Source organism: Hyperolius riggenbachi, chromosome 3 (assembly GCF_040937935.1).
Source record: "Hyperolius riggenbachi isolate aHypRig1 chromosome 3, aHypRig1.pri, whole genome shotgun sequence".
Classification (NCBI taxonomy): Eukaryota; Metazoa; Chordata; class Amphibia; order Anura; family Hyperoliidae; genus Hyperolius; species Hyperolius riggenbachi.
In genome coordinates this window covers 401,389,551-401,416,814 of record NC_090648.1, presented here as the reverse complement: position 1 = coordinate 401,416,814, position 27,264 = coordinate 401,389,551, and the positions used below count along the sequence as shown (strand labels likewise).

The following is a 27,264-nucleotide window of genomic DNA, read 5'->3' as shown; positions in this document are numbered from 1 at the left end:
AGATCTGGACTTTGACTGGGCCATTCTAACACATGAATATGTTTTGTTTTAAACCATTCCATTGTTGCCCTAGCTTTATGTTTAGGGTCGTTGTCCTGCTGGAAGGTGAACCTCCGCCCCAGTCTCAAGTCTTTTGCAGACTCCAAGAGGTTTTCTCCCAAGATTGCCCTGTATTTGGCTCCATTCATCTTCCCATCAACTCTGACCAGCTTCCCTGTCCCTGCTGAAGGGAATCACCCCCAGAGCATGATGCTGCCACCACCATATTTGACAGTGGGGATGGTGTGTTCAGAGTGATGTGCAGTGTTAGTTTTTCGCCACACATAGTGTTTTGCACTTTGACCAAAAAGTTCCATTTTGGTCTCATCTGACCGGAGCACCTTCTTCCACATGTTTGCTGTATCCCCCACATGTCTTGTGGCAAACTGCAAACAGGACTTCTTATGCTTTTCTGTTACCAATGGCTTTCTTCTTGCCACTCTTCCATAAAGGCCAACTTTGTGCAGTGCACGACTAATAGTTGTCCTATGGACAGAGTCTCCCACCTGAGCTGTAGATCTCTGCACCTCGTCCAGAGTCACCATGGGCCTCTTGACTGCATTTCTGATCAGCGCTCTCCTTGTTCGGCCTGTGAGTTTAGGTGGACAGCCTTGTCTTGGTAGGTTTACAGTTGTGCCATACTCTTTCTATTTCTGAATGATCGCTTGAACAGTGCTCCGTGGGATGTTCAAGGCTTTGGAAAATATATATATATATATATTTATATATATATATATAGTGGGTTGCAAAAGTATTCTGCCCCCTTGAAGTTTTCCAGATTTTGTCATATTACTGCCACAAACATGAATCAATTTTATTGGAATTCCACATGAATGACCAATACATAGTGGTGTACACATGAGAAGTGGAACATGATTCCAAACATTTTTTACAAATTAAATAACTGCAAAGTGATGTTTGCATAATTATTCGGCCCCCTTTGATCTGAGTGCAGTCAGTTGCCTATAGACATTGCCTGATGAGTGCTAATGACTAAATAGAGTGCACCTGTGTGTAATCTAATGTCAGTACAAATACAGCTGCTCTGTGAGGGCCTCAAAGGTTGTCTAAGAGAATATTGGTAGCAACAACACCATGAAGTCCAAAGAACACACCAGACAGGTCAGGGTTCAAGTTATTGAGAAATTTAAAGCAGGCTTAGGCTACAAAAAGATTTCCAAAGCCTTGAACATCCCACGGAGCACTGTTCAAGCGATCATTCAGAAATGGAAGGAGTATGGCACAACTGTAAACCTACCAAGACAAGGCTATCCACCTAAACTCACAGGCCAAACAAGGAGAGCGCTGATCAGAAATGCAATCAGGAGGCGCATGGTGACTCTGGACGAGCTGCAGAGATCTACAGCTCAGGTGGGAGACTCTGTCCATAGGACAACTATTAGTCATGCACTGTACAAAGTTGGCCTTTATGGAAGAGTGGCAAGAAGAAAGGCATTTTTAACAGAAAGCATAAGAAGTCCCGTTTGCAGTCTGCCACAAGCCATGTGGGGGACACAGCAACCATGTGTAAGAAGGTGCTCTGGTCAGATGAGACCAAAATGGAACTTTTTGGCCAAAATGCAAAACACTATGTGTGGCAGAAAACTAACACTGCACATAACTCTGAACACACCATCTCCACTGTCAAATATGGTGGTGGCAGCATCATGCTCGGGGAGTGCATCTCTTCAGCAGGGACAGGGAAGCTGGTCAGAGTTGATGGGAAGATGGATGGAGCCAAATACAGGGTAAACTTGGAAGAAAACCTCTTGGAGACTGCAAAAGACTTGAGACTGGGGCGGAGGTTCACCTTCCAGCAGGACAATGACCCTAAACATAAAGCCAGGGCAACAATGGAATGGTTTAAAACAAAACATATCTATGTGTTAGAATGGCCCAGTCAAAGTCCAGATCTAAATCCAATCGAGAATTTGTGGCAAGATCTGAAAACTGCTGTTCACAAACGCTGTCCATCTAATCTGACTGAGCTGGAGCTGTTTTGCAAAGAAGAATGGGCAAGGATTTCAGTCTCTAGATGTGCAAAGCTGGTAGAGACATACCCTAAAAGACTGGCAGCTGTAATTGCAGCAAAAGGTGGTTCTACAAAGTACTGACTCAGGGGGGCGAATAATTACACACACCCCACTTTGCAGTTATTTATTTGTAAAAAATGTTTGGAATGATGTATGATTTTCGATCCACTTCTCACATGTACACCACTTTGTATTGGTCTTTCACGTGGAGTTCCAATAAAATTGATGCATGTTTGTGGCAGTAATGTGACAAAATGTGGAAAACTTCAAAGGGGCCGAATACTTTTGCAACCCACTGTATGTATATATATATATATATATATATATATACACATATATATGCCAAAACCTCAAGTAAACTTTTTCCGCATTGTCTTTATGGGGTGTTGTGTCTTGTGGGTAGAATTCTGAGGTAAAAATGTATTTACCAGTAATCAAATTTGGAATAAGGCTGTAACATAGAAAAATGTGGAAAATAGTGATGCATTATGAATACTTTCTGGATGCACTTTATATTGTAACATGATGCCCTATTTATTTACTTCAGCCAAGTTTCTGTGTTTTTTTTTTAGAGGAACATCGTTTTGATGACTCTGGATCAACAGGTTTATGTGAGGGAGCAGGCTGTTGTACTTTGTTTTCTGGTTGAACTCGATGGACGTATGTCTTTTTTCAACCCAAATAGCTATAGAACTATGACCTTTATTATTATTATTATTATTATTATTATTAGCTGGTGTAACGATCGGTGTAACACAGAGAGGGTCTGATTACCGGTGATCTGCAGTATCACCGAGAATACAGATATATATCTAACCTCTGGACACCTGAGTGATAAGAGTGTTTGGTGCAACAGTAATACTTTGAGGAGAGCACCAGGGAGAAGGGTGCTAAACAGTGGGGGATACTGCTTGAGATCAGGTTCCTTCCACAGGTCTGAAACTCCCCAAGGGGCGGAGCTAGGCTGAGAGTGGGAAGGACAGAACGTGAGTGACACCAATGAGGAAGTGTCACCGACAGATCTGCGAACTATCTCTTAACAGGAGAGAGAGTTCTCGAAGTCGGACAGGCCAGGTCGTTAAAGAGTAACTGTTAGCCCCCAAATTGAAATTTAAATCTGTATTGCAATGTTTTATTTAGTATTTCTGTGAACCAAAAAGCCAATGCAGAACTTTAAAATCAATCTAATTTTTTTACAATGTAACCTTTTTCCCCGCTCCGGACGCAAAGCCGCATATCTGATACTGCTTAGCATGCAGAGCATGCCTATGTCTGCCCGACCCCCCTCTCCCCACCAGGACCAGGTGCCAATATATTCTCCCCAACAAACAGCTGACCGTTCTGACACGGAGACAGAGCGGCAGCACTTCCAGCGCCGTCACCGCAGAGCAGCCGCCGCCGTGCATCTCTCACATGTGATTCTCTCACATGTGACTCGGCGGCGGCTGCTCTGCGGTGACGGTGCTGGAAGTGCTGCCGCTCTGTCTCCGTGTCAGAGCGGTCAGCTGTTTGTTGGGGAGAATATATTGGCACCTGGTCCTGGTGGGGAGAGGGGGGTCGGGCAGACATAGGCATGCTCTGCATGCTAAGCAGTATCAGATATGCGGCTTTGCGTCCGGAGCGGGGAAAAAGGTTACATTGTAAAAAAATTAGATTGATTTTAAAGTTCTGCATTGGCTTTTTGGTTCACAGAAATACTAAATAAAACATTGCAATACAGATTTAAATTTCAATTTGGGGGCTAACAGTTACTCTTTAACACACGGACAGATAAAGTACAGAGACAGTATACAGGGGCAGAATCCTAAGATCAGCAGAGTTTGGCAACAGAGTATCAGAATGACAAAGGTACAGAATCAGAGATCAGAAGAATGGTCAGGAAAGCAGAAGGTCATAACAGATAATCAACAATGCCTAGGCTTGAGTGTGAGCTCCTAGATTCTCAACACTCCTGGAACTAGACTAGATAATAATAGTGATTCAGATGGACAGAATTCCTAGACTAAGGTGTGAGTTCCTTGGCCATCAACACCTTGGAAACTGGTCTAGATAACACCACAGATAATAATACAATTCCTAGGCTAAGGTGTGAGCTCCGTGATCATCAGCATGTACGAAACTGTCTAATAAACACAGATACTGACAAGGTCTGAGTGCTACCACGTAGTGATCACAACGCCAGACACCAGAGAAATGACCAGCACCCAGTATATATACATCAGCGCTCTCTAGCGCCTCCCCTAAGTGCTGGACCAATGGAAGTTGCTGAAATTGTCAGCTGACCGGCTTGGTCAGTTGACTCCCTTCTGACTGTCATAAAGGCCCTGCCTCTCTGCGCACGCGTCCTCCTGAGCCAGTGTGGACTATCAGTCCCAGCCACACCAGACATGTGTTGTAATGTTCCTGCTGTGTTGAATGCGGAATCCGCCACACCGCTGTCAGTGGGTGCGGTGTTTTCTCCGCATTCCGCATTACTGAGAAGAGTAGGCCTATGCGTGCTACCTGCCGCGTCGGACGCGGAATCCGCTGCCCTGTTGTCTGGGGATGTGGCGGTTTCTCCGCGCTTCGACTGCGCACTAGCTTCCATGTTGAACGCGGAATCAGCCGCCTTACTTTGAGTACTAGTGGCGGCTTTTCCGCGTTTCCTCACAGTTGGATAGTGTAATGGTTAAGGGGTCTGCCTCCGACACAGGGGACCAGGGTTCGAATCTCAGCTCTTCCTGTCCAGTAAGCCAGCACCTATTCAGTAGGAGACCTTAGGCAAGTCTCCCTAACTCTGCTACTGCCTATAGAGTGCATCCTAGTGGCTGCAGCTCTGGCGCTTTGAGTCTGCCAGGAGACAAATGCGATATAAATGTTATTTGTCTTGTCTTGTCTATACAACATTTATCAGAGGTTGGCGCTCACAGTAATCTCCACTGCCACCAAATGGTAGTCAAGTGCTGAATGTTCATAAATACCTTATACACCTTGTTCAAACTATATACAGCTTGGTTCACACTACACAATGTTATGACACTTGGTTCACACTGTGTGTCATTCGTGACTCATCAGAGGCCTCTGCTCTGAGCGTCAGAGAACCTCTGATGAGTCACTTATGACGAAACATGTAAGGTGGAGCTTAGATGCGGAAGAGACTAGCAGATCGCACATGGAAGGCGGTGTAGCCCTGAACGAAGGAGGACGTGGATGACCGAGCACGCAGCGGTCAGGGGACTCCATCCACTTAAAGGAGACGCTTATGCCAGTCGGCCAAGATAACGGGGGAGAGCCCGATGATAAAACTATATGCCTATGGATTTAATCTGTATATTGTATGTGCAATGGAATTTAAAAACTTTAAATTAAAGTAACAGTATCACACTATGTTGAGGCCTTTTTATTGAGGTGATGCTGCTTAGGAAGAGGTTGAATCTCAGGGAAGGTTCCATTTAATGCCACAGTGGTGAGGGACAACCAGGGTAACGGTCCCAAGGCTTCATCTGACCTTCCAGTAAGTCATCCCACACAGTGAGTGTCTCTCACTAGGGTGTGGTGGAGGCTGTCCTTTTTGTAGAGCCCATTCTGGGGGCTGAGAGTGTGACATATGCTGAATCTGTGGAGGAATATATGTGAACAATATATATGGCAGATTTAAATCTATGAATTTGATTTTATTGCATAGGCATATGAAGACACATGTCATGATTGTGCATAGAATTGTGTTAAAAACGTGTGCAGTGTGAACCAAGCTGTGTGTGAACCAAGTGTCATAACATTGTGTAGTGTGAACAAAGCTATATATAGTTTGAACAAGGTGTATAAGGTGTTTATGAACATTCAGCACTTGAGTACCATCTGGTGGCAGTGGATAGTACTGTGAGTGCCAGCTTTTGATGTTGTACATCTAAATTTTAAGCAGAGGGGGCAAACCAGTGCAGTTGATTTGGCTTTCCGAATACCAGCACGCAGTGTGTTATTGTACATTTTATAATTACTATTATTATCATTATTATTTAGTGCTTAGCGCTTACATCTTTCACAGCATTGTACAGAGTATATAAGTAGTTAAACTATAGTTTCATTAGTATACAAGCATACTAAATGTATGCATAGTAAATGCTGTCATTTCTTTAGTGCGTGCATGAAGATTTCTGGGAAGAATATTGCTTTGTCCCTTTTGTTGTACAACACAACTAAAAGATTAATCCATATTCATTATTCTTTCAGGGCCTTGGATTACCACAAGAAACAGCAGCATAGACAATGGTGAGGTAGAAATTGGTCGTCGAATTAACCAGGAAATACCAGCAGGGGTGTTCTGGAGATCACACATTCATCTTGCCCACCCACAATTTCTAAAATTTAACATCTCATTAGGGAAGGATGCCTTATTTGGTGTTTACATACGTAAAGGCCTCCCACCATCACACGCTCAGGTAAGTAAGATGACATAGAGAAAACTGTTATATTTTACATGCAAAACATGTTAGAAAATAAAAGATTATATACAATGATCAGCTAGTGTTTAGTAACAATTGGATCCTTTACTGCTTCATACAATTTATTTTATTTTTTGGTTGAAATTCTAGTCACATGTTCAAATATCATACTTGCCTTTTTCAAGCAAAAAAAAATGTATAGACATTGCCTATAATTGTGAAAACTAAGCATGGAATGTTTATAAAGTTTTAGTATTTGGTTTAAGTACCCTAAACAGACGTTCCCTGTCCCAGGCTGCAAGGTGTCCCAGGTTATGTCCCACTTTTGGGCCACCGGGTGTCCCAGCCGTGGAACTCTGTGGCCTCATGATGTAATGTATGTCTCATTTACCATTTGGGGAGTCAGAGTAATTGTTTTCTGCTGCATTTCGTGTGTCAGAGGTAACAATAGTTGCATTTAATTTGTCGGTAACAATTATTGCAATTCATGTGTCAGAAGTAACGGCTGCTGCGGTTGTTGTTTGATGGTTTTAGAGACTGCATTTGGTACTTTGGGGTTATTGTTGCAGAATTTGGCGGCTCGTGATTATTAAATGGCATGCTAAATGTAGCATCAGCAGCTTCTTAAGATTTCATGCACAATCTAATCCCACCATAGTCATAGTCTAATGTCCTACGATATTATTATGTATTTATATAGCACTGGCATGTAAGGCAGCACTTTACAGAAAATATAGTCATGTCCTTGGCAGAGCTCTCAATCTAATACTGGGCCGGCCATAGTCTAATGTCCCGCCTTATTATTATTATTATTATTATTATGTATTTATGTGGCATTTGCATCTTCTGTAGCACTTCACAGAGTACATAGTCATGTCATGGACTGACATCCATGATGCAAACCTCCCATTTCACCACATCATTGTGGTAACACTGCTTTTTTATGTGTTTGGGGAACATTGTCTAATTACTTTTAGGGTAACTGCCTTATCTGTGTTTTGGGAGGAAACTCTGGCCCACTGTCTCAGAATTACATTACAGTTTGCCCCGCTCACACCATGTCATGGGCACACCCATTTTTTCACTGTGGTCATGGATACGCCCATTTTTTGCTTTGCACATATATGAGAACTGTGGCTGGGAGGGATCAAGACTTGAATTCTCAGGCCAGGGCAGTTTCTAGGCTTAAAGCCTAGACATTCTACCCCCACTCCCCCACATACACGTTAGTACACGTTTTTTTCCATAGCAGTGAAATGTGAAATAGATTTCAGTTAAAACGCGTTAAGTGTGAAAGGTGCCATAGGAAAACATGGGCATTACTGTGAAAATCCATTTTCTTTCAGTTATAACTGAGAGCAACTGATTAAGTGTAAAAGGGGCCTTAGGCTCACACTGACAGACCAAATGCTGCGTTTACCAACGGCAAACAGCCACAAAGAGCTTTAGTTTATGAAGTGCCCTCAGCAACGTGGCAAAAAAATCCCCACCCCAAAGAGCCTGTTCTAGCACCCAGGTCATACAGATACTCATTGATGACTCATTCTTGTCGGAGCAGGCGTTCAAACATCATGAGTGAGGAATTGCAGTGAGTCTGGCCGACGCGAATTACGTGCCTCACTGGCAAGTTGCTTCACTGCTGAATCTCAAAAAGGCATGCCGTGGCCGTGTATGAACGTCTGCAGCAGAGGCCAGAACGATGTTGTCATGACATATACATTTTACATACAAAATTTAACTTTTGTTTTGAAAAAAAATGTTGTTGCAGCTGAAGTGAGACAAGACCAGAGCAATCAGGAATCAGGAATTCTCTGCTGGACTTTCCTTTGGATGGCAGTGATGTTAGGTCTCCAGCTAAGGTCACTGGAGATGGTAGTGCCCAGGAGACGGGCACAAGGCACTCTAGCCACTTCCGTACCCTCAATGTGAATTGGTGGTGGGGTGGGAGTGGATTTCCTGAAGTCAATGATTAGCTCTACAGTTTGTGATGATCTGTGCAGGCAGGCAGTTTTTTGACCATTGTTTAGGTTTGCATGCTGCAGGACTCTGGAAAGAAGAGCTTCTGTCAGTTTTGCAGCTTGTGCTTGCAGAGGAATTTGCATACGTTGTCATGCAAATTGCCTGGCCACATTCATTGGAGGCGTGTACTATAAGTACTATGTCTTTCCCACAATGCTTGGCTGGTCATAAGGAGTCTTCCTGTGAAACACTCTGGAGAGTGTCAGCCATGCTCTTTGTTTGAAGATCAGCTTAGAGTAATTCCTGGAAACTGTGCTAGGCAGGTTCCCTAGTGCAGTTAGGATTGTTTATCTGTTTTGTTTGTCTGTTGCGATTGTCCTGTCCCTACGGTGGTCGACAGGAAATCGTTCTGACCTCTGTTCTTGGAGTATAGCTGGTGCAGCGGTTGCTACCAGCTATCTCTTGTGATCTGTCTCACTTGGATCGCACTAGCATCTTGCGCTAGCGCTGTGGATCCTTCTGTTCTGTCTCCTTGGATCGCGCTAGCCACTTTCCACTAGTGCTGTGGATCCTTCTGTTCTGCCTTCCTGGATCGCACTCGCCTTGCGCTAGTGCTGTGGATCCTTCTGATCTGCTTCTCTGTTCTGTCTGCCTGGATCGCACTCGCTTCGCGCTAGTGCTGTGGATCCTTCTGTTCTGTCTACCTGGAGCGCGCTAGCCACTTTCGCTAGTGCTGTGGATCCTATCTCTCGCTTGTCCCTGTTTTCGTGTGTCTGTCTTGTCTGCTACGGACGCTTGCTGGAGGCTCGGTGAGGTAACCGTTAAGCAAGCGTTCGCGTCCTCTGTTTCATGTTTGTCTGTCGATGGTTAGTTAGGCGTGCTTGTCTCTATTGTGCTTATCACGTGGAGACCGCACATAACCGCGTGCACTGTTGCGAATGAGTGCGGTGTTCGCGGTTAGCTAGCGTTTATTTTCAGCATCTCCTCATTGTATTATTTGCTGTGCCTTTTTTTAACCTCGTATTCTGTTCTGATCTGCCTTGTCACGTCTGGCGATCGCACCTCTCGCGATCGCGTTCCTATTTCATATCTGCTGTTGTGTGTGCACTGTCGCGGGGTGGCGACTAGGTTGGCGCACACACATACAAACCTGTCCCTTTGCTCGTTCTCATTCGCAATCGCTTCTCTTGCGATTGCGTTCTACGCTTCGTACAATTCCTGTCTGGCATTTGTGGAGGTACAGAGGATAGGTTCCTCTGCACTCCCCAGCGCCATCTGCCGACAGGAATTTCCCTCTACGGGTGCGTAGCACCTTTTGCTGGGTTCCTGCAAATATACGCTTGTGGAGGATTTCCGCCGTATCAGCGCACGCGTTGTGCGCTGATCACGGAGAAAGTTCCATAATCGTTACACAGTTTTTGTGGTGTTGAGCACTAGCTTGTTCTCCTTGCACCATTGGGAGATTCTTTCCACCTGCTGACAGTACTCCTGGATGTTGTCCTTGAAGACCTTAACTGAGTCTGCCTTGGATCTGCAATTTTGTGTAGAGGGAGATCAGCAGTGGAGACAAGACGCAGCCTTGAGGGGCACCTGTGTTGGTGGTCATGGTTTGTGAGTGGATGTCACCCAGCCTAACAGTTTGAGTCCTGTTGGTGAGAAGGTCTGTGATTCAGAGACATAGGCTTGGGTGAACACCAAGTGTGGCTAGTTCTTCTTGTAGGATGCGTGGACAAATAGTGTTAAATGCTGAGCTAAAGTCCAGGAGTAGTATTCTGGCATACTTGTCTGGTCTGTCAAGGTGGTCATAAATGGACTCCAGGCAGATGTTTATAGCGTCACCAGTGGACCTGTTTGCCCTATACGTGAACTGATGGGGGTCTAGAAGGGGCAAGGTGGAGATCTTGAGTTTGGATAAGACCACTCGCTCTAGAGTTTTCATTATGATGGACGTAAGGGCTACTGGCCTGTAGTTGTTCAAGTCAGAGACTCCCTGTTTCTTAGGGACGGGTATGATGGTCAACCTCTTGAAGCATCTGGGGACTATTCCTTCACTTAGTGATTTGGTGAAGATGGCGGAGAGGATGGAAGCGAGTTGCCTAGAGCAGGTTTTCAGGCAGGCTGGAGACGCCATCCGGTCCAGGGGCTTTCCTGGTGTTTAACCTTGACAGGAGTAGCAGGACATCAGCTTCGCTCGCCTCTAGAGAAGGAGCTTGACTCATGATGTTCACCTCGAGGCGAGGGGGGGGGGGGGGGGATTGGACAGTTCCAAATGTACCCTTGGTTCTTCCAGCCTCTCAAACCTGCAGATGCAGTGACTTGGCTCTGCTCCTATGATGGCACAGGTTTACTGTACATACAAAAATGTATTTTATTTAACAAAAAATTGTTTGTTGCAGCCACTATAGCAGAGGCCAGAACAATGTTATCATGACATATACATTTTACATACAAAATGTTATTTTTGGGGGGGAAAAATGTTTGTTTCAGCCACGGTGACACTGAAAACTGATGCGGTGACTTGGCTCTGCACGTGATGAATGGTACAGGTTTCCATACAAACATTTAAATCGTGTGGTGTGTGTATATAGGTGTCAATCAGGTAGTGTAAGGGTTAGGCCTGCTTCACATTACAGGCCAAACTCTGCGTTTAACGCACCGCAAACAATAACAAAGAGCATTGTTTTTAATAGTTGACTCCCTCTGGACATAAATGTTAGTCCAGTCTGCTGCAATCTTTGTGTAGTGGTGTGTAGTGGTCACCGTGCTCATGCGCACGTTTGTGGGAGCGCAGGCGATGGCGGTTTTCCAGTCCCTATGGTTGGGCTGAGGTAGCTAAGGTAGCTCAATGATAGTAAAGTGACCAAAAAACACTGATTCTGCAGTGTGGGCCAGTGTTGACCTAGTAGGCTTTATTGATCACCTGAGGTGACCATAAGGGCCCATTTACACTGGGGCGATTAACGGGCAATTCCTGCTAATTGCTAAAGCGCTAGTGCTATTCTACCCTATCGCAGTGTTCTTACTGCCGTGATTGGCTGCAATTTCTGGCGTTTTGCGATTAGCGCCAACCTGAAGAAATTTTGGAGCGATTCTGGAGCGATCGCGGTACAATGCCTATAAAGCGCTGACCGTGATCGTTCTGAAATCGTGGAAGTGTCCAGTGATTTTTACCGCACGGATCACTGTAAAATCACTCCAGCAAAATGCTAAGCGCTAGTGTTTTGCTCTTTTAGATGTGAACGGGGCCTAAAAATAGTTTTGACAAAACGTATCCAGCAGATCGCATTTAGTTTGTCCACAATGAAGCAACCAGCACACTAATATAGGACATTGCTTCATTGATATACGCAAGCTCCTTCACCATGACAAGGTAACGGTGGTCGTTACTGGTATACTGTGCTGTGTGATCTGGTTTTCTTGTATTCCTGTATTGTCATATTGCTGTTTGTCACCCCTAAATATTGTCTGTAACCTAAATTAATGTCCAGCGCTGCGTAATATGTTGGCGCTTTATAAATACAACAAATAAATAAAGCTTCTTTTATTGATCACATCAGACTTGTGCAGAGGGTACAACGACAGACCGCTGTTTCGAGCAGTATAGCTCTTTATCAAGTTGTCAAAACTGCAGTTGTACCCTCTGCACAAGTCTGATGTGATCAATAAAAGAAGCTGTGAATACAGTGGTGGTGCCTGCAAGATCCATTCTTGGCATTTGACGGCTCTGGTGGTGTGGAGGGCCGACTGCTTGGGCACACCATCTTCTATACATGGGTGCTGTCTCAAACCTTATGACCTTTAACAAATAAATAAATAAAATATCAATGAAGCAATGTCCTATATTAGTGTGCTGGTTGCTTCATTGTGGACAAACTAAATGCGATCTGCTGGATACGTTTTGTCAACACCATTTTTAGGCCCCGTTCACATCTAAAAGAGCAAAACACTAGCGCTTAGCATTTTGCTGGAGTGATTTTACAGCGATCAGTGCGGTAAAAATCGCTGGACACTTCCACGAAGGAGAATTGACGTGTACATGCCTTTTTTTTTTTTTTTTTTTTGCAGCCACTGTGTAGCACCAGAGGCCAGAAAAATCTGGCATGTACACATGCTTGAAAAATTAATTTTTTGTTGCAGTCGATGCTGTAGCAGCAGCTTGAAAAATAATCAGGTTTTACCTGTATAAAATGTTGACACAAAAAAAAAAAAGTTTTGGACCCTAGTTGGTGGTGGCTGTGGTGGGACTGAGTCACAAGTTTTCCGACGTGCAGTAACCCTCCGAGATACATGCCTCATTCATCTTGAACAAATCCTGTGATAAAAAAATACCCCCTCTGGGCTATCTCGTGAGGGGGTAGCCTCTGGTTCCTATCAAGGCTCCCCCCATCCTCTGGTGTCCCTCCGTTAAGTGCCCGGTCCCCCAAAGTGCGGAGATGTAAATATTTAACTCTCCGCGATCCAGCGCAGGCTACTAGCGGCTTTTCGTTAGGGTAAAGTGCAAAAAGCTGAACCTAATCGACCCGCTCTACTGCGCAACCCCAATTCTTTTTGCACCTGCACAGTAGAGCGGTTAGATCGAGCTCGGCTATTTCCGCCTAGCCCGAAGGAAGAGCCACTACTGCTGGATCCCGGCGAGGTAAATATATCAAGCTTTGTCAGGGTAGAATTGCGGGAGACTTCGGGGGAGACAGCGCTGGATTGCCTGCAGCTACAGGGATGGGGGAAGCCTCATTGGGACTCTGAGGCTTTTCCCTGCCGAGGTAAGTACCCCTCAGGTGAGTTTTTTTTATACAGGTTCTCTTTAATAAAGGTCAGGTAATCAACACTTTCGTGACCTAGATGACTTCTCCTGTAAGTGACAATCCCTCCTGCTGTGCTAAAGGTCCTTTCTGAAAATACGCTTGAAGTGGGGTAAACCAAAAGGTCAATGACAAATTGTGACAGCTCTGACCACAGGTCAAGCCTGCACACTCAGTAGTCCAAGGGTTCATCGCTCCTCAGAGTGTCGTTATCAGCCGTTACCACCAGGTAGTCCGGTACCTGTCTGTCGAGGCGTTCTCTAAGGGTGGAGCCCAAAGTGTTGTGGCAATGCGTTGGACTCAAACAACTCTGCATGTCCAACGTAATCAATTAAGCATTTTGTCCTTACCGGCGTGGCCGTGGGAGGAGGATTACTGGCATTTCTTCCCGTTATATTCCTGTCCTACTGTGACATCACCCTTAAACGCATTGTACAGCATAGTTTGCAGGCTGTTTTGCAAATGCTGCATCCTTTCTGACTTCTGGTAAGCTGGTAACATTTCCGCCACTTTGTGCTTATACCAAGGGTCTAGTAGCATTGCCACTCAGTACAGGTTCTTCTCCTTTAGCATTTTTATTCTGGGGTCCTTCAGCAGGCAGGACAGCAGGAAAGACCCCATTTGCACAAGGTTGGATGAAGAGGTAGTTCCTCGTCCTCACTGATGTCATCCAAGGTCTCATCCTTCTCCTCCTCCCCCCAGCCCTGTACAATACCAAGGGTTCCCGAAAGGTTACAACAAGCCCCCTAGGACGCCTGCTTCGGTTGGTCTTCCACCTCCACAAAACCACCTTCCTCCTCTGACTCCTTTTCTTCAGACTCCTCTCACTGCATTGCCGCAAGTACAGCAGGTGACGACAAGGCTCTTTCTGGTGGTGATGGTGACCACAACTCTTCCTCTTCCTGGTCACACTAATCTACGGCCTGATCAAGCACTCTTCACAGGGCACGCTCCAGGAAGAAAGCATATGGTATGAGGTCGCTGATGGGGCCTTCGGTGCAACTGACCAGCTTTGTTACCTCCTCAAAAGGACACATAAACCTGAAGGCATCGCGCCTGACCGCCCACTAACATAGCAAAAAGATCCCCAGCTCTTCAGAGCTTGTCCTAGTGCCTAGGTCATAACAATACTCATTAATGCTTCATTCTTATGGGGGCAGGTGTTCAAACATCATGAGCGTGGAATTCCAGCGAGTCTGGCTGTCGCAAATCAAGCACCTCACTGGCATATTGTTTCACCACTTGCTATTGCCTTTTGGAGAAAAACTTCAACTGCAGTGTCCCAACTGGAACAATTTTTTGTTCCATCAAGCCAGCTGTCAGACATCGGGCAAGGGGGTGACTCAGAGACATTGGTTTCTTACGCTCAAACATGTGCCTCACAGAAACTTGGCTGTGGTCTGATGAACAGGAACTGGTCAAGATGAGAGGCAGAGTGGAGGGTGGGTGAAAAGAGACAAGGAGAGCAGGGTGGCTTTGACTTTGTGTGCTGCTTATCTTCATGTGTTGTACTCATTGTCGTTTGTGATGGGAGATCAGGTGCCTTTGCAAAACAATTGTACCAAGGTGAAATTTGACCTCCCCACGACTCAGAATCTTATGGCACAGGTTGCAAATGACATTGCTGTTGTAAGAGGCACACACACAAAAAAATCCTCTTTTTCATCTCTTCTTGAGGGCAACCACATCACATCCTTCAACACATTGTCAGCATCAGCTGCTTCACTTGTATCTGACAACTCACAAAAAGCAGCAGCAGCAAGGACATCATCATCACACCTTATGTCACTTTGTGTAATGTCACCGGACTGAGACATATCAGGTGTAACATCCTTATCTCTATCCTATGGCAATAATGTTTGTGCATCACTAATTTCCACAACTGAGGTGTAAATAACTCCTCTGACACATCAAGTGAAGTAGCTGTTGTGCTAGTGGTGGTGGTGGTGGTGGTGGGTGGGTGGATAAGTATGTAGTGAAATTACCAAATCAAAGCAGGAGGAGAATGGTGTGGCAAGATTCTAAGCGGAAGTGGTAGAAGATGGGGTGTGCTGTGTAAGCCATTCAAGTAGGTAATCAGCATTTTGTGAGTTCAGGGTATGTGCCACCTTAACACTTAACACTTATTCTAACATCACAGGAAATCACAGCAGCACAACCCCTGTGGTGTGGCCTGCCTCTGCCCCATGTCCCATGTGACCTCAACTCCTGAAGGCGTTGAGCACTCTTTTCTTCCCTTACTTGGCTGTCCTATCAAAAGAGAGGGTGAAAATTGCTGCAGAAGCCATCCTAAATTGTGCACGGAGATGTCTCCATGCAGCCACTGTTTCTCAGTTGATTCAACTCTCTCTTGAGTTCCTATCTTCTGTTCTGTTTAGCCATCTGCTGCACACACACGGGGCGTCCAGTGAAAAATGGCACTGGTTAAATAATGGCGCCCCCTTCTGCCCGATATTTGTTTAAAACGATATTTATCGTTTTAAAGGTTAAAATAGTGCAGACCTTGTGAACGTAATTTATCGTTTTAAAACCTGTTGTTTTTTTTGTCCTGCCTGAATATTTATCGTTTTAAGCTTTACTCGGCTGCCGTTTGGAAAATGTCTGCCCGCCGACTTTAACGTTTAAAAGATAGAAACACCAAATTTGCAGGTTATGTTAAGAAGAAAATTGGGAGCAAGAGGAAAAAAAATTCAAAAAGACCTTATAGTTTTGGAGAAAATCGATATTAAAGTTCTCCTTCTGACCGTGGGAAAATTAAACGCCTGCCAACTTTAGCGGTTAATATCAAAGCCCCTTTAAATGCCAGAAACAACAATGTGTAGGGAATGTTGAGAAGAACAGTGGGAACAAGAAAAACATTTTTTTTTTCAAAAAGACTTTTTGAGAAAATCGATTTTAAATCGATTTTAAAATTTCAAAGAAAGAAAGTATACATTTAAATGCTGTAATGACAGTTCTTAGGGAAACAATTCCCGCTGACTTTAGCAGTTAATAGCAAAGGCCCCTTAAATCCTAGCAACATCTAATTTGCAGGATATGTTAAAAAGATACTGGGAAACAATCAGTGCTGCTCATCCAGATTCCGGATATCCGGGTAACCCGGATATCCGACCTTTTTTCAGCTATACAACCGGATTCGGATTCCAGATACCTGGGCCCAAATCCGGATAGCTATCTGCGGATAGTTGGCTGGCAATCCGGATATCCGTGGATATCCGAATCTTGAGAGACTGTAACTAAGTAAATTACGTCCAGGACGTCATTGAGCCAATCAGAGGGCTCCCAGCAAAAGCCCTAGCAACCAATCACAGAGGGGAACCCTGACCAGCCCCTCCTGACCTCATTGAGCTAATCAGAGGGCTTCCAGCCTAAGCTCTAGCACCCAATCACAGAAAGGAACCCTGGCCAGCCCCCCTGTATAATAAGGAGGGCTGCCATGATGAGAAATATCATCCTTGCTTGTGAATGCTCACTGAAAGACATACTCCAGTGTTGCTGGCCTAGCAAGTGCTGTATACAGTGATAAACCTAAAGCTGTTCAGTGATTAACCCCTTCACTATCACTACTCTATTGTTGTATTGTTAATTAGCTTGATTTCATTGTGTGACAGTCAGAGTGTGTGCTGCAGGGCTGCTGCAAGCAGCTACTATGTGTCTGTGTGTGTGCTGAGCCTGTGCACAGACCACCAGGTCAGCTGCTGCCTGCTGGCCTGCTATGAGCCTTAGTTAGCTACCATATAGGTTAGGTTAGGGATTAGGGAAATGGATTACTGTGTACTTAGTAGAGATGGCCCAAACCTCCGATTTTCGGTTCGTGAACCGGTTTGCGAACTTCTGCAAAAAGTTTGGTTCGCAGGAACTTTTGCGAACTGCAATAGACTTCAATGGGGAGGCGAACTTTGAAAACTAGAAACATTTATGCTGGCCACAAAAGTGATGGAAACGATGTTTCAAGTTGTCTAACTCCTGAGTTTTTTTCAGTGACTACAAGAGGGAAATTTTTCTTTTCAAAAAGACCTTATAGTTTTTGAGAAAATTGATTTTAAATATCTCCTTCTGACTGTGGGAAAATTAAACGCCCCTTTAAAAGCTAGAAACAGCAAAATTGCTGGGAATGTTAAGTAGAACAGTGGAAACAAGAGGAAAAAAAATTCAAAAAGACCTTACAGTTATTGCGAAAATCGATTTTAAAGTTTCAATGTAAATTCTCCTTCTGGCCGTGGGTAAATAAACCCCCGCCGACTTTAGCGGTTAATAGCAAAGCCCCTTTAAAAGCTAGAAACACCAAAATTGCTGAGAATGTTAAGTAGAATAGTGGGAACAAGAGGATTTTTTTTTTCAAAAAGACCTTATACTCTTTGAGAAAATCTATTTTAAAGTAAAAAGAGTCAGTTCATTAAAAAAAAGAACTGATTCATTAAAAAGAAACGGATGATTCATGAACCGTTCGTATAGCTTAAAATGTGTCCTGTGCAGGATGTATAGCTGTCGGCTCCCGCTGTCTCTCCCCACCTGCCTTCACCTGTCACCCTCACCTAGGCTGGCACCCGGTGCACCCATGGGTGCAACAGGTTCCAGCCTAGGTGAGGGTGACAGGTGAAGGCAGGTGGGGAGAGACAGCAGGAGCCAGCAGCTATGCATCCCAAAGGAAGCATTCTCTGCTATGTGGGGGGCGTCAGAGATCTTCAATCAACTTAATTGAAGATCGCAAGGTAAGAGGATACTGTATTCGTTGGATCGTTTACCGAGGATATTGTCGTGGGATTTTTTTTTAGAGGTGCAGGTAAGTATTTATGGTTGTATTAGAATAATAAAATACTTTTCTCGTGGTTGTGTTTTTATTTCATTTAACCTTTTGTGGAAATGTGAAATGGGTAAGGGGTACTTTGTACCCCTATACTCATTTCTCCTGGGAGGGGGTGGGCATCTGGGGTCCCCTTCTTAAAGGGGACTCCCAGATGCCACCATGAACCCCCCCAGGGAGTCGTCAAATCCACCTCCTCCTGGGGCACCGGAGGTGGGAAAGAGCCCCTTGTCCATGGATTGGACAAGGGCTCCGGGGGGGGGGGGGGAGGCTTGGCCGCCGACTGAGCAGCCGACTGAGCAGCCCCAAATTTTCAGGCTTTGTAGGGAGTTTAAGGGGGCTCAGGGTTGTTGAGTTTCGGGCCCTTACCTTACCGTTAGGCAGAAACCTGCTCTTTTGTACCCTCAAAACCTAGGCCCCAATGAAAGCCCATGGGGAATTTTAGCACTTTGGACCCCCATAACTCTGGTTTGCAGAGATGTAGGGAACCCAACATTGGAGTGCAAGTACAACAATATGCCTTCTACCTGCGTGAGACATGTCGTGAGATTCAGACTTTGCTAACAGCCATGGCTGCGATTTATGTTCGTCAGAATCACCACCATTAACCTTGCCAAAATGAACAGGTTTTTGTGACCCTAGGCTATGACCTCCTTAGCCTAGGGGCCTGAAACTCACCAGTCATGATCCCCCAAGAGTCCCTACAATGCTAGAAAATGTGCCACTGCTGAGCCATTGCCCTTTGAAAAAATGTGAGATTTTGGAAAGTGAAATAGGAGGCCCAATGAGAGCCTATAAGGGATTTTAGTACTTTTGCACCCCCGTAACTCTAGTTTGCAGAGATGTAGGGATCCCAACATTGGAGTGCAAGTACAACAATATGCCTTCTACCTGCATGAGACATGTTGTGAGATTCAGACTCTAACGGCCATGGGCAGCACCGTGGTGTAGTGGTTAGCTCTCTTGCCTTGCAGCGCTGGGTCCCTGGTTCGAATCCCAGACAGGGCACTATCTGCAAAGAGTTTGTATGTTCTCTCCGTGTCTGCGTGGGTTTCCTCCAGGCACTCCGGTTTCCTCTCAAATTCCAAAAACATACAGATAAGTTAATTGGCTCCCCCTAAAAATTGGCCCTAGACTACAGTACTTACACTACATAATATAGACATATGGCAATGGTAGGGATTAGATTGTGAGCTCCTTTGAGGGACAGTTAGTGACAAGATATATATATACCTTGTACAGCGCTGCGTAATACGTCGGCGCTATATAAATACTAAATAATAATAATAATAATAATAATAATGGCTGCGATTTATGTTCGTCAGAATTGCCATCATTAACATTGCCAAAATGAACAGGTTTTTGTGACCCTAGGCTATGACCTCTTTGGCCTAGGGGCCCGAAACTCACCAGTCATGATCCCCCTAAGAGTCCCTACAATGCTAGAAAATGTGTTGCTGCTGAGCCATCGCCCTTTGAAAAAATGTGAGATTTTGGAAAGTGAAATAGGAGGCCCATTGAAAGCCTATGGGGGATTTTAGCAGTTTTGCACCCCATAACTCTGGTTTGCAGAGATGTAGGGAACCCAACATTAAAGTGCAAGTACAACAATATGCCTTCTACCTGCATGAGACATGTCGTGAGATTCAGACTTTGCTAACGGCCATGGCTGCGATTTATGTTCGTCAGAATCGCCACCATTAACATTGCCAAAATAAACAGGTTTTTGTGACCCTAGGCTATGACCTCCTTAGTCTAGGGGCCTGAAACTTACCAGTCATGATCCCCTAAGAGTCCCTACAATGCTAGAAAATGTGCCACTGCTGAGCCATTGCCCTTTGAAAAGATTTGGGATTTTTGAAAGTGAAGCAGACGCGTATCTACAGGAGTGCACATGGGGCAGCTGCTATAGGCGCCCCTTGCCGCTCACCTGGGGGGGCGCATCTCTGAACAAATAAATCACCCCTCTCCATCAAGTCCGAGCACCTCCTCATGCTCCTTCCCACAATCCGCAGCCGCCAGCGCTGTACACCCTGCCTGGAGGAGAGGTCTGACACACTTACAGTGTCGCACAGCATCCTGTAAGCTTCTCTCGTTGTCCTGGCAACATCGGCAACTTCCAGTACAGAATGCAGAAGTGGCTTCCCTTCATCTCTCCTCTATCCAGGAAGCTCAGCAGACAAGCAGTGGAACGCAGGGAAGGACAGAGCAGAGCATGTGACGTCACCTCCTTCCCCCGCTGGACTGTGTGCAGTGCCAGTGACTTGCTGAAGTCAAGTTTGTAAGCTGCTGCAGGAATCAGGGTAAGGGGACAAAGATTGATGTGCCAGCACAGCGTGTAGCCTGTAATTATCTGCAAGACTGCACAGAAGGCTGTCTGTGAGGCTTCACTAGTGATTAGGCTGATATCCCCCTCTCATCACTGTCCCTCGGAGGGGCCCGCACACTCACACCCACACAGTCATTCAAAACTTTTATTGCACACAGTGTTAATTTGTTTCATCACACTGTGTGCTAAGACTGTTTGCATCCACAGCAGTACGTTTAACTCTTTATTGTCTTATTTCTTTTCCACTGGGGCTACTGGACTGGCCCTTATAAATCCAGGACAGCTTACTATTTCATCTCAGAGCTGAAGCTAAGTTAGAAATCAAACTATAAGTTAGAGATGAACTGTAAAAACCCATTATTATAAAATCTGTTCTGCAGGGCAACAGCATCTGCTGGCCACTAGAGATGTCGGCGAATGGTTCGGGAACCGTTCGCTGGCGAACACCTCACCCTGTACTACTTCCGGGATGTTATGACCCGAAGTAGTACGGCTGCGCTGGGCCGGCGGTGCGCATCCTAGATCCCGCGCCTGTTGCCGGGCACTTTCTGCGCATGTGCGTGACGTCCCGCTCATGCGCAGAGAGTGCCCGGCAACAGGCGCACGATCAAAGACACGCACCGCCGGCCCAGAGCAGCCGTACTACTCCAGGTCATAGCGACCCGGAAGTAGTAGCGGCCCATAGGGGTTCGCCAGCGAACGGTTGGCCTACATCCCTACTGGCCACTACTTTCACACTGTCCCACATTTTATTTCAGTTACAATTTCCATGCTATAGCAGGCCCAGGCTTTCCCACATTTTAATTCTTACAATTTCCATCCATTCTACAGCAGGCCACTGCTTTCCTATAAGTTCTGGGATTTTCCCAGAAATGAAATTCTGTGGGTAAGCACTGCAGTGGCCTGCTGTAGAATGGATGGAAGTTTGTAAGAACTACTGAAATGTGGGTAAGCAGGAGCCTGCTGTAGTATGGAAACTAAATGTGTGTCCTAAGGTTCCTTGCAGTTGAAAATAATTGTTCATGTGAGGTCTTTTACTTACCTGGGGCTTCCGCCAGAATCCACGCCCTGAAGTCTTGTAGTTCTCTCGCTCTCCCTGTAAACTGTATAGACTACTGTGCATGTGTTGGCTTGGTGGCGAGGCACTTTGATTGCACTCCTGTAAAGTGCTATGTACAGGTGCAGAATGCTCCCAGCCACAGGAGTGCAATCAAGTAGGCATGCCGCCAGGCTAGTGCATGGGTTAGTATTGCATGACCTAGCTACGTCACACACCTTACCGGGCCAGAGCGGACCAAGGATGAGGACCAGTAGGTCAGCGAGGAAACTACGAGATTGCGGAGGCCCCAGGTAAGTGAAAGAGTGTTTTATCTGGTGTTATGGAGGGGCGCAATTTCAGTGCTTGCCATAGGCGCTATTTTCCCTAGATACGCCTCTGATAGGGAGCCCAATAAATGCCAATGGCAGAATTCAGCACTTTTGCACCCCTATAACTCTGGTTGGTTATCACCCGCCGACTTTAGCAGTTAATAGCAAAGGCCCCTTACATCCTAGCAACCCCAAATTTGCAGGATATGTTAAAATGATAACAGGAAACAATATATAAAGGACTTCTGGGACAACAAATGGGAAAAAGTTAAATACCTTTTCATAATCCAGATCCATGGGGGACGCCATCCGCGCCCTCCCGTTCATTCCGCCATGGGTCCCACAGTAATACTGGCCTCGGTCAGGTCCCGACCCCTCCGAACGGGTTGGGTTCTCATTCACCCCTCAATATGGCCGCCACAGAAGTCCTTTAAAAAAAAGTCCTTTAAAAAAAAAAATATATTATTTTTATGTGCTGAGTGTGGGAAATCTAAAAAAAATGGTGTGGGGTCCCCCCTCCTGAGCCTCTGTAACCCCTTGTCCCCCAAGCAGGCTGGGATAGCCAGAATGTGGAGCCCCTGCCGACTGGGGCTTCGCACCCTGAGCTTTATCAGCCCGCATGGTCCATGGTATGGGGGGGCTCCGGGGGGGGGGGGAGCCCTTGTCTAATCCATGGACAAGGGGCTCTTCTCCACCTCCGGTGCCCCAGTGGGAGGTGGGGGCGAAGACTCCCGGGGGGGGGGTCATGGTGGCATCTGGGAGTCCCTTTTAAGAAGGGAACCCCAGATGCTCACCCCCCTCCCAGGAGAAATGAGTATAGGGGTACAAAGTACCCCTTACCCATTTCCACAAAGGGTTAAATGGGTTAAATGAAATAAAAACACAACCACGAGTAAAGTATTTTATTATACTCAATTAACCATAAATACTTCCCTGGCTGTACCTAGCTGTTTTACCCAATATCCTCGGTAAACGATTCAACGAATACAGTATCCTCTTATCTTGCGATCTTCAATTAAGTTGATTGAAGATCTCCAACGCTCCCTACATAGCAGAGAATGCGTCCTTTGGGATCATTTATGAACCGTTAGTATAGCAGAGAATGTGTCCTGGGCTGGACGTATAGCTGCCGGCTCCCGCTGTCTCTCACCACCTGCCTTCACCTGTCACCCACACCTAGGCTGGTACCTGGTGCACCGGGTGCCAGCCTAAGTAAGGGTGACAGGTGAAGGCAGGTGGGGAGAGAGAGCAGGAGCCGGCAGCTATACGTCCTGCACAGGATGCATTCTCTGCTATACTAGCGGTTCATGAATCATCCGGTTCTTTTTAATGAATCAGTTATTTTTTTTAATGAATCGACTCTTTTTACTTTGAAACTTTAAAATCGATTTTCTCAAAAACTATGTCTTTTTTAAAAAAAAATTCCTCTTGTAGTCACTGTCCTCCTCTACATACCCTGCAAATTTGGTGTTTTTACTATGTAAGGGGACTTTGCTATTAACCGCTAAAGTCAGCGGGCATTAAAATCTATGGGCGAATCAAACTTTTTTTGAAAAAAGTTCCTGGTTCACTGCTAACGCGAACCACCGAAGCTCACCGGGAACTGTTCGCCGGCGAACCGTTCGGGCGATCTCTAATTCTGGCCACAAAAGTGATGGAAAAGATTTTTCAAGGGGTCTCAGTGCTGCTCGGATTCCCCTTTTCAAAATCTGGATTGGATCCAGATCCGGATACCCAGATATCCGATCCGGGTCAGATATCCGAGTTCAAAAATGTCTAATCTGGATCCGAATCGGATATCCAACCTCAGTTTCCGGGGTATTCGGACGGATTCGGATATCTGGATAGAAAAAATGGAAGTGCCCTTTAAATTGCTTTAAAAAGGTTTTTTTTAGGGTAAATGAGGCATGTACCATCATTATTTTGTAAAGGGGAACAAAACTTCAAATCCCCCCCCCCCCCCCCCCCAAAAAAAAAAAGTATGGCTAATTAACATTAGGCCTAGGTTCCAGACAGCGGTCGTGCAGCCCAAATTGTGTCCAAAGTTCAACCCGACCGGGATCGGTATTACTGTGGGAGCCATGGCGGAGTGAATGGGAGGGCGTGGATGACGTCCTCCATGGATCTGGATTATGAAATGGTATTTCACTTTTTTACACATTTGTAGCCATGAAAGTCCTTTAAAAAAATTATATTTTTTTTATGTGCTGAGTGTGGTGAATTTTCTAAAAAATGACGTGGTGTCACCCCTTCCGAGCCTCTGTAACCCCTTGTCCCCCATACAGGCTGGGATAGCCAGAATGCGGAGCCCCGGCTGACTGGGGCTTCGCACCCTGAGCTATACCAGCCCGCATGCTCCACGGTATGGGGGAGTGAGGGGCGGCCAAGCCTTCCGCTCCATGGACAAGGGTCTCTTCTCCACCACCGGTGCCCCAGGAGGAGGTGGGGGTGAAGACTCCCTGGGGGGGGGGTCATGGTGGCATCTGGGAGTCCCTTTAAGAAGGGGACCCCAGATGCCCACCCCCCTCCCAGGAGAAATGAGTATAGGGGTACAAAATACCCCTTACCCATTTCCACAAAGGGTTAAATGAAATAAAAACACAACCACGAGAAAAGTATTTTATTATTCTAAATTAACCATAAATACTTACCTGGCTGTACCTTTAAAAAAAAATTCCCACGCCAATATCCTCGGTAAACGATCCAACGAATACAGTATCCTCTTATCTTGCGATCTTGAATTAAGTTGATTGAAGATCTCCAATGCTCCCCACATAGCAGAGAATGCGTCCTTTGGGATGCCTAGCTGCCGGCTCCCGCTGTCTATCCCCACCTGCCTTCACCTGTCACCCTCACCTAGGCTGGCACCTGGTGCCGGCGAACCGTTCGGACCATCTCTAATTCTGGCCACAAAAGTGATGGAAAATATGTTTCAAGGGGTCTCAGTGCTGCTCGGATACCCCTTTTCAAAATCCGGATTGGATCCAGATACCCAGATATCCGATCCCGGTCGGATATCCGAGTTCAAAAATGTCCAATCCTAATCGGATATCCGAGCTCAGTATCTGGGGTATCCGGTCGGATTCGGATATCTGAATAGAAAAAACTTAAGTGCCCTTTAAATTGCTTTAAAAAGGTTTTTAGGGTAAATGAGGCATGTACCATCATCATTTGGTAAAGGGGAACAAATCTTCAAATTCCCCCCCCCCCCAAAAAAAAAATATGGCTGTCAATTAACATTAGGCCTAGGTAGAGATGTCCCGAACGGTTCGCAGGCGAACGGTTCCAGGCGAACTTCAGATGGAACTTTCTCGGAAGTTCGATTTGCCCCATAATGCACTATGAGGGTCAACTTTGACCCTCTACATCACAGTCAGCAGGCACATTGTAGCCAATCCGGCTACCCTCAGCTCTGGAGCCCCCCCTTATATAAGGCAGGCTTGCCGGCCATTACACTCACTCGTGTGCCTGCTAGTAGACAGACTAGTGCGAGCTGCTGCAGATTTTTTCTCCTAGGGAAAGATTAGTTAGGCTCTTGGCTTGTTAGCTTGCTCCTGGCTGAATCTTATCGCTTTAATAGCACCCCTCAACAGCTCTTTTCAGAGCTAATCCTGTTCTTGTGATCATTCTTTTTTCTGTGTGTCAAACTGACACTTGTGTTGCATACACAGCCTTACTAATTCATACTGTGTGTGTGCCACTGCCAGCAGCCCAGCACATTCAGTGACTACCTGTGTGTGTGACAGGGAGCTGCACATTGTACTACCCAGTACTGCATATACTTACTAGTACCTGTTGTGTTTAGTTAACCCACCTCATCACTGCAAATATCTACCTTTGTGTTGAGTGAACCCACCTCACTGCATCTAACTACCTTTAGTGTTCAGTGAACCCACCTCACTGCATATACCTAACTGTTGTGTTCAGTGAACTCACCTTACTGCATCTGACTACCTTTAGTGTTCAGTGAACCCACCTCACTGCATATACCTAACTGTTGTGTTGAGTGAACCCACCTCACTGCATCTAACTACCTTTAGTGTTCAGTGAACCCACCTCACTGCATCTAACTACCTTTAGTGTTCAGTGAACCCACCTCACTGCATATACCTAGCTGTTGTGTTGAGTGAACCCACCTCACTGCATCTAACTACCTTTAGTGGTCAGTGAACCCACCTCACTGCATATACCTAGCTGTTGTGTTGAGTGAACCCACCTCACTGCATCTAACTACCTTTAGTGTTCACAAAAGAGTTTGTCAGCACCCCAAGTAATATTCACTGCGTGTGCTGGAGTAGAACATATATACATAATATTATATAAAAAAAGATAACCCTATAAACGGCACCACTGCAGACCATATGTGTCAATCAAAAAAAATCTTTATTACAATCTTTGCAAACACATATCAATGATACACAATTTAAAAAAAAAAACATCTAAAAACCGCATAATATTGTATTTCCAGCCATATTCAACATAATTGGCCTGCTAGATATAATAATCTATTATGTTCAACCTCAGTGGATGTACAACCTGTAAAATGTTTTGTGTATCATATATTGATATGTGTTTGCAAAGATAGTAATAAATATTTTTTTTGATTGACACCTCTGGTAGCAGTGGTGCTGTTTATAGGGGTATCTTTTCTTTTATAGTATTACCGTATTTTTCAGACTATAGGACGCTCCGGACCATAAGACACACCTGGAATTAGAGGAGAAAAAACAGGAAAAAAAACTGAACCTGGTGTGTCCATGGTACAGGGGCATGGGTTTTTAGGATTTGCATGTATGATTGTAGGTTAAGTTTAAAAATGTGTTTTAATTACAGATGCATTGATAAGATAAAAAAACATACTTCTTTACTCAAACAATTTTTGATTCAAGGCATATTTGTGAAGTGGTTATAAATAAATGAATGCAGTTTTTCTAATGCAACGGCTGTCTCTTTAATGGCATACAGGTATAGTTGGAGCCTTGGAGGTCTGATAAGATCTGCCCAAATTAAGTTTGTACAGGTTACTGTACTTTGCATCTGAGCCTTTAAAGAGGAACTCCAGTGAAAATAATTTAATAAAAAAAGTGCTTCATTTTTACAATAATTATGTATAAATGATTTAGTCAGTGTTTGCTAATTGTAAAATCTTTCCTCTCCCAGATTCACATTCGGACATGTATTACATGGTGACATTGTTACTGTGGGCAAGTTATGTAGCTGTTTCTAGCTGCTCTGGCTGTTACATACAGCTTTAAACAGCCATTTCCTGTCTGTGAACATCGTTACATTGTGGCAGTTTGCCCAGAGTACCGCGGTATTCCGAGCCTCTTGTGGGAGGGGTTTCAGCACAAAATTAGTCACACAGCACCCCCTGATGGTCTGTTTGTGAAAATCATTCTATTTCTCATGTAAAAGGGGGTATCAGCTACTGATTGGGATAAAGTTCAATTCTTTGTTGGAGTTTCTCTTTAAAGAGTAACTGTTAGCCCCCAAAGTGAAATTTAAATCTCTA

At 45.2% G+C, this 27,264-nt stretch overlaps 1 protein-coding gene across 6 annotated transcripts in view; it reads left to right on the top strand.

Annotated features, from left to right (window-relative positions):
• Positions 1 to 27,264, top strand: part of TENM2 (teneurin transmembrane protein 2) — a 4,210,084-nt gene that overhangs the window by 655,322 nt on the left and 3,527,498 nt on the right. For all 6 annotated transcript variants that reach the window (XM_068277420.1, XM_068277423.1, XM_068277418.1 and 3 more), the window contains one exon: positions 6,282 to 6,490. In XM_068277420.1, the coding sequence (XP_068133521.1) occupies positions 6,282 to 6,490 (209 nt within the window). The remainder of the gene's footprint in view (positions 1 to 6,281; positions 6,491 to 27,264) is intronic.